This window comes from Budorcas taxicolor, chromosome 2 (genome assembly GCF_023091745.1).
Source record: "Budorcas taxicolor isolate Tak-1 chromosome 2, Takin1.1, whole genome shotgun sequence".
Taxonomy (NCBI): Eukaryota; Metazoa; Chordata; class Mammalia; order Artiodactyla; family Bovidae; genus Budorcas; species Budorcas taxicolor.
Window position 1 is genome coordinate 15702018 of NC_068911.1, and position 7620 is coordinate 15709637.

At 56.9% G+C, this 7620-nt stretch overlaps 1 protein-coding gene across 1 annotated transcript; it reads left to right on the top strand.

The window, feature by feature from the left end:
- The first annotated feature begins 3439 nt into the window (after positions 1-3439).
- On the top strand, positions 3440-7082 carry PRSS8 (serine protease 8). The gene is made up of 6 exons (XM_052635463.1): positions 3440-3529; positions 3791-3808; positions 5506-5668; positions 5896-6167; positions 6255-6421; positions 6557-7082. The coding sequence occupies exons 1-6, from the start codon at positions 3445-3447 to the stop codon at positions 6878-6880; spliced, it is 1029 nt and encodes a 342-aa protein (XP_052491423.1). The 5' UTR covers positions 3440-3444; the 3' UTR covers positions 6881-7082.
- Positions 7083-7620: the final 538 nt, after the last annotated feature.

The following is a 7620-nucleotide window of genomic DNA, read 5'->3' on the forward strand; positions in this document are numbered from 1 at the left end:
GGCCCCCCCCAACCTCCCCGGCCCCCAGGGCCCTGGGCTACCTCCCCTTCACCTCCCCCACCCCCTTCCACCTTCCACTTCCCGCCCAGTGAGGCTGGAATGTAGCCCAACCAGCTCCCGTTCCCTTACCCAGAACCTCTGGAGCGCTCCACCCACCTAGACTGCAGCGGCTTCGGATAATTGGGCTTTAGTGCCCAGCTATTTTGGGCTCTGGCATTCTTGAGGGCAGCGGGAGCCAGCGGACAATAAACACATAAACACAGACACGTGGCCTTGTGGCACGGCTGGAGGCAGGCTGAGGGGGCCGGGGGGCCCCAGGGCTGGGCCTCTCCCTCCTAGGCCTCTGTGAGTCAGGCTGTGGGCAACCAGGAAATGTGTCTGCGATAAGGTGGCAGCTGTCCTTCATTCCTGCCCCAGGGCGGGGAGGTTGGGTGGCCAGCTGGGTGTCACATCCCCAGTGGAATCAGCGTCCCTGACACCTGCTGGCCACCTCAGCCTTGGCCCTGCTGCCCCTCCCCCTCGAGACCAAGAAGGACTGAGGGTGAGGGTCAGCGGGAGAGTCCAGGGGTCTGGGAGTCCCGGGTCTGTCTGTCATATTCTGCTCCCACGGGGAGCCTCCCCCATATACACACCCTGATGAATGGTGTCCCAGAGTGTACGCCTCCGGTGTCCTCTTACACACACCCCACTTGTACGCTTCAAGGGCCCACCACATCCTGCCCAAAGCCCCCAGGGTCTGGACCCCATCATGAGTCCCTCATCTGTACATCTCACAGCCTCTTCCCATCACTAACCTCTGTGTGTGTGTGTGTGTGTGTTAGTCGCTCAGTTGTGTCCAACTCTGCGACTCCATGGACTGTAGCCCACCAGGCTCCTCTGTCTGTGGGATTCTCCAGGCAAGAATACTGGAGTGGGTTGCCATTTCCTCCTCCAGGGGAATCTTCCCAACCCAGGGATCCAACCCCGGTCTCCCAAATTGCAGATAGATTCTTTACCATCTTAAGCCACCAGGGAAGCCGCAGCCAGTGTACCTCCATGTATTAATTCAGCCACGTTTCCTGCTAACTACTGACTCCTGGCTAACTCCAGCTAACTCAGGACTCTGCGCTTCCACTGCAGGGGGTGTGGGTCCCATCCCTGATCAGGGAACTATGACCCCCGCACTGCATGGAGCAACATGGCTGGGGCCTTGACAAGCCCATGAAATGCTCCCAGCATGGTGGGGAATACGTGGACTGGGGGTCAGGAGAAAGCCCCAGAGGAGATGATGTTCTAGCCCAGAATAAAAGCAAAGGAAGACCCATATGGGGCAGAAGGGTTGCTTGGGGTGGAAACCAGCCGCTAAGGGTAGCAATGGTTGCTACCCCCCACTGAGGGCACCTCTGCGGCTGGAGTCACCGTTTGCAGCAAAGGGTATGAGCAGATGGCTGAGTCAATCATACGCAGCAGAGGGTTGACTAGGCAGAGGGTAGGGGGAGACCTATAGGAAAGCTGGAAGTTCTTGAAAGATTGAGGGGCTGACGAGATGGACAGAGGATCTTCTTTTCTTTTTGGCTGTGCCAGGTCTTAGTCGCAGCACACAGACTCTTTGCTGTGGTGCGTGGACTTCTCTCTAGTTGTGGCGCACAGACTCTAGAGGTCAAGGGTCCAGTAGTGGGGGTGCCTGGGCTTAGTTGCCCCCACGCCATGTAGTATCTCAATTCCCTGGCCAGAGATTAAACCTGCACCCCTTCACTGGAAGGTAGATTCTTCCAGTGGTTAACTGGACCACTAGGAAAGTCCCTAGACAGAAGTTCTTAAAGCACATCTTTTTTGTTTTTTGTTTTTGGCTATGATACCTAGCATTCAGGGATCTTAGTTCACCTGTCCATGACCACCTCCTGCAATAGAAGTGCAGAGTTTTGACCACTGGACAACCAGGGAATTCTGGCTCCTGGCTTATCTTTAGCTGCCAGATCTCAAAGAGAATATTCCCCTGACTGTCTCCATAGGGACATACACCCCTATCTGTTCCCCATACCCAGTCAGTCACACATATGCCATCCTCCATAAACATTTAATATGCCCCATTCTCTACCCAAACCCACCCATCATGTCCAGCGTCTTGCCTTCTCCACCTCAGCTTAGATTCCTTCCCAAGTCAGTCTCATCTCCTTTCCCAATCAAGGAATTCCCTGCCCTCCAGCCTGGGCCCTGAAGTCCTGGTTCAGAGAGCCAGATGCCTAGTCTCAGGGAAGGAAGGTGGGCAAATGGGGGCTCTCTTTTTCTAAAGCTTGAAGTCAACACACATTCCCAGTTGCCCGAATTTCTACAGTCACAGAGGAAGCAACCGAATTCCCAGACCAGGCACATTGGCCCCCTGCACCCTCCACTAGAGGACCCTTCACCTGGACCACCCTTCCCCATCTTTGCCTTGTTAACACCTTTTCAAAAGCCTTGGAGGTCTCAGTTTGAAAGGCACCTTCTTGAGAAGCCCTTCTTGATGCCAGCCTGGGTCGCGCTCCTGTCGATGGCCTCCAGAGCCACCCCCCACCCCGCCCCGCACTTCTTTCTCCATCTCCAGCCTCATCTGAAGTTATTCTGTAATTGCTTGTGTCATCCTGTGATTCAGGTCTGTCACCTCAACTTCACCATGAGCTCAGGGAAGGCAGGACGGTGTCCGCTTTGTCTCCTGTACCTGGGACATATTAGGCTCTCAATAAATATGTATGGAATGATGAGCATCCCCGGACACGTCACCACACCTCACCACATGCAGATGAGGTTTCAGGCTCCACAGTAGGGCCTGAAGGAGCCCTAGCCCCGGGGCAGAGCCGGGTGTCCCGGGGCTCAGACAGCAGGCTTCAGGAGGGAAGGAGGGAGCAGTAAGATAACAGAGGCCAGGCCAGGCCCTGAGGGGGCATAACAGGTATGGGAGATCTGAAAGACCTGGGCCCAAGAGCAGTTGGGTCAGGAATCCAGACAGCCAGGTTTCCAGCCCTGCCTGGGGCTGCTTAAACAACAGCCCGCCCCCCCCACCCCGCACCTTCCTGCCCACCACACACACAGCCTAGGGGTCACACACACACACACACACACACACACACACACACACACACACACACAGAGCCTAGTCTGGTGAGAGAGTCCGGTGGAGCTGAGCGGCGGGAGTTGGAGGGGGGGCGGGGCCAGAGGCGGGGCAGGCAGGTAGGTGTCCTTTCCTGGAGCTGCCACTCCGGAAGGAAGGTCGGTGCGTACCCAGGGCGATCTGGAGACCGGTCCTCCCTGCCCGACTGCAGAGACCCCAGCATTTCCCTTGCGCTCGCTTCCTACCTTAGAAGCCAGCCTTGGACACCTGCTTCTCCTCCCTTCCGCGATCCCGACACCGGGAGCTTGCCTTTGAGCCCCTACCTCTTGGCTTTGAGGTCCCTTCCCCTGGGTGCCCAGGGCACCTGGTCCTGGGCCATGGCCAGGAGGTCGGGCCTGGGGCCCAGGTGGCTGGAGGCTGTGGCCACTGTGCTTTTGCTTGGATTATTCCGGAATGGGATAGGTGAGTGTGGGCGCGGGCGGGGAGCATGGGGCTGGCGAGGGTGGGAAGGGGAGGAGGGGAGTGCACTGGGGCCAAGGGTATAACCCTTTTCAGGGGTATGTCCCTTATTCTGGGCTCAAGAACCCCCATCTTCAGCCTCGCTGGCTCTTGGCCTGTCTCCTCAGCTTTGGTCTCCTGGGGCTAGGGTGAGGGGTGGGGGGCCTGGGGTCTGAATTCTAGAGGCTTCCCTGCTTACCCCTCCCTCTTTCTCTCTCCCTCCAGAAGCAGTTGTGGCCGAAGGTGAGGCTCGCCTGGGAGGAATGGGGGAGGGGAAGGTGAGGGGTGGGGCCAGGGGTTCAGATTTCCATGGAGCATTGGAGCACCTGACCCTCTCTTCTGCAAAGCTGTTTCGTCCACTCCCGTTGTCTTATTTAGGTCCCTGGTAGCACTTGAGGCGGGGACGATAGCCTCAATCTTTAAGACAGTGACGGGCAGATAAGTGACTTGCCCAACGGCACACAGCCAGGAAGTGGCTGCGCTGGAATTTGAAGTCAGGTCTGAGTCCAAAGGTGGGTTGTTTTGAGGGTAGCAAACCAAGGGTCAGTCTCCTTGGCAGTCCCTGCTTCACCATGTACTGGCTATGTCTCACGCGGCCAGTCCCCTCACCTCTAAAATGAAGTTGAAGGAATCCCCTGGCGGTCCAATGGTTAGGACACTGTGGTTTCACCGTCAAGGGCCCAGTTTGATCTCTGGTTGGGGAACTAGGATCCCACAGACCATGCAGCACAAGCCAAAATAAAATGAAGTCAATTCTGTCTACCTCCTGGGGCTGCTTGAGGAGTCAGGAAGATGAAGGAAGTGAAAGCCCCTTCAGGGCCTGGCATTGCTTGAACTGTTGGTCTCTAAATGGTAGCTATTGTCCTTTTTACGAGGAGATGGGGAGGAGCCTGGCTGGGTGGTTTTCCCTGCACCTGAGAAGGTGACTTTGTGAAGGGCATTTGGGTCCTGCTCCAAACAGTGGCCTTCGCAGGGGTGGGGCTGTCCTGGAAATGAAATGAGACGCTCACACCCTGGGATCCAGGCTGTTCTGTTCATTTGTTCAACACATCCACGACTCCATTTGTGTGCCCAGCACTGGGGACGTGTGAGTCTGCCCTCGTCTCTGCCCCTAGGGAATGCCCAAGTTGGTTGGTTGAAGTAGACAGTGAGAATGCGAACAGCCCTGTCCAGGAAGCACAGACCCTGGGAGCTCTGAGGCATCACCTATCTCAGCCAGCAGGGTGACGGCAGACTTCAGAGGCTCTGGTATTTGAACCACCTCTATAGGCAAATAGAAGTTGTTATTGTACTCAGTTGCTAACTTTTGGCCAACTCTGCAATCCCATGGACTGCAGCACTCCCGGCTCCTCTATCTACTATCTCCCAGAATTTGCTCAAATTCATGTCCATTGATGTCTAACCATCTCATCCTCTGCTTTTGCCTTCAGTCTTTCCCAGCATCAGGGTCTTTTCCAGTGAGTCAGCTTTTCCCAGCAGGGGGCCAAAGTATCACCATTTCACATTTCAAATAGAAGTGGGGATGAGGAAGACTACCCTAGGCAGAGTGATCTGAGTAAGCAAAGGTCTGAGGTCTAGTGTGTGGCCCGACGTGACAGTGAGTGTCCAGATTGTTGGCAGAGGGGACAGCAGCGCCATGAGAGGGCCGGAATCTCTCTTAAGGGCAGAATGGAGCCAGGGAAGGATTTAAGCAGCGGTGTGAACTGGCCAGATGTGTAAGGAGTAGATCAGATGGAAGGCAGGAAGGCCCAAGAGGACAGAGGCTGGGTGAGACCTTAGGACAGCAGGTGACTGGTGAGCTGGGGGATGGGGACAAAGCCTCGCTGGCTTCTGTGAACTCACCCCTGAAGCTCCAAACCAGACTTCCTGGGCTGTGTCGGGTGAGGAAGTGGTCTGGTGGCTCCAGAGGTCCTGACCCTCTCCCCTTCCTCTCCCGGCAGACTCCTGTGGCATGGTCCCTCAAGGACGCATCACAGGTGGTACCACTGCAGCTCGCGGCCAGTGGCCCTGGCAGGTCAGCATCAACCACCACGGCACCCACGTGTGCGGCGGCTCTCTCGTGTCCAATCAGTGGGTGCTGTCGGCTGCTCACTGCTTCCCAAGGTACCCATGGGGTGGCGGGCAGGGTGGGGAAGTAGGGCAGGGGTCAAAATTCAAGGATCAATGTAGGTCAGACTGGGGGTTCTTGGGTTGGATCTAGGGGGTATCAATAAAGCCTGTTAAGGGTCTGTCAGGAGTGAAGGCCAGAGGTCACAGGTCACAGGATAAAACTAGGATGCAGAGTGGGACCCAAAAGGTCAGCTGCTCTGCCTTCACCCCTCTGCCTGCAGTGACAACAAGATAGAAGAATACGAGGTCAAGCTGGGCGCCCACCAGCTGGACTACTACAGCACTGACACCCAGGTCCGCGGGGTGGCCCAGGTCATTTCCCATGAGAAATATTCCCACGAGGGCTCCATGGGAGACATTGCGCTCCTCCGGCTCAGCAGCTCCGTCACCTTCTCCCGCTACATCCGGCCTATCTGCCTCCCCGCAGCCAACGCCTCCTTCCCCAATGGCCTCCAGTGCATTGTCACTGGCTGGGGCCATGTGGCGCCCTCAGGTGAGGGACAGGGCTGACATCTAGAGACACAGAGGGGAGCTGACTCAGGCTAGGAGACCCTGGGTAAGCATCTTTCGCCCCCCACAGTGAGCCTCCCGAACCCCCGGCCACTGCAGCAACTTGAAGTACCGCTGATCAGTCGTGAGACCTGTAACTGCCTGTACAATATCAATGCCAAGCCTGGGGAGCCCCACCTAATCGACCAGGATATGCTGTGCGCTGGCTACGTGAACGGGAGTAAGGACGCCTGCCAGGTAAATGCAGGGGGTCCGGCTGAATGGGCGAAGACAGGTGTGTCTTGGGAGATGAGGGCTTGAGGGCGCTTGGCCTGGATGGTTGGAGGCCTGGGGGTCCCTACCTGAAAGCTGTTGTGTGGATTTTCTTCTCAGGGTGACTCTGGGGGCCCACTTTCCTGCCCAGTGGCAGGCCGCTGGTACCTGGCAGGCATTGTAAGCTGGGGTGATGCCTGTGGGGCCCCTAACAGGCCTGGTGTTTATACCCTGACCTCCGTCTATGCCTCCTGGATTCACTACAAAGTGGCAGAGCTCCAGCCTCAGGTGGTGCCCCAAATGGAGGAGTCCCAGCCCGATGGCCACCTCTGCAGCCACTACAAGGGTTTCAACTCTGCCCCAGCACAGGGCTTGGTGGGGCCCATCCTTCTGCTGCCACTTGGCCTGACCCTGGGCCTCCTCCGCCCACTGCATGAGGACTGAGCTACTCACGCCTGGGAGCTGCTTTGCTTCTGAGACCTCCACATCACACCCAAGGACGGATGCTGTTCCCATGTTAGGCCCCACCTGGGACACTCTGGGCCCAGGGCCTGACTTGAGTCACTCCCTCCTCCCAGGACCCTGTGGGAGTTCAAGGCACCATCCTGAACTCTGAGCCCACTCTTCTGGATTGTTCTTTGGGACAGTAACCTCCGCTCCAGGAGTTTACTGCCTGTGGTACTGGCTAGAACCTCTGGTCACTTCCATCTGCTGTCCACAAGCCTATCTGCTGGGCTCCTATGGAGCCCCCAAGGACCCTCTGCTGCGAAAATGGGCCCTGGCTCCCCACCCACTTCTAGAAGACTGGCCAGCTGACGGCCACTGAAGAAGGACTGGCTCAGCACCTCACCTGCTCTGTCTTATGAGCCCCATCACTTCACCCTCTTCCTGTCTTCTGGGCCAGGGCTGCCTCTCAAGTGTTTAAGTCACTTAGTTGTGTCCAACTCTTTGCAGCCCCATGGACTGTAGCCCATCAGGTTCCTCTGTCCATGGGATTCCTCAGGCAAGAACACGGGAGTGAGTGGCCACTTCCCTTCTCCAGGGGATCTTCCTGACCCAGGAATCAAACCCTGATCTCCTGCATTGCAGGTGGATTCTTTACCATCTGAGCCACCAGGGAAGCCTGGGGTTGCCTCTGGGCAGCAGGTTTTCAAGGACAAAAAAGGCCCCAATCTTGCCTCACT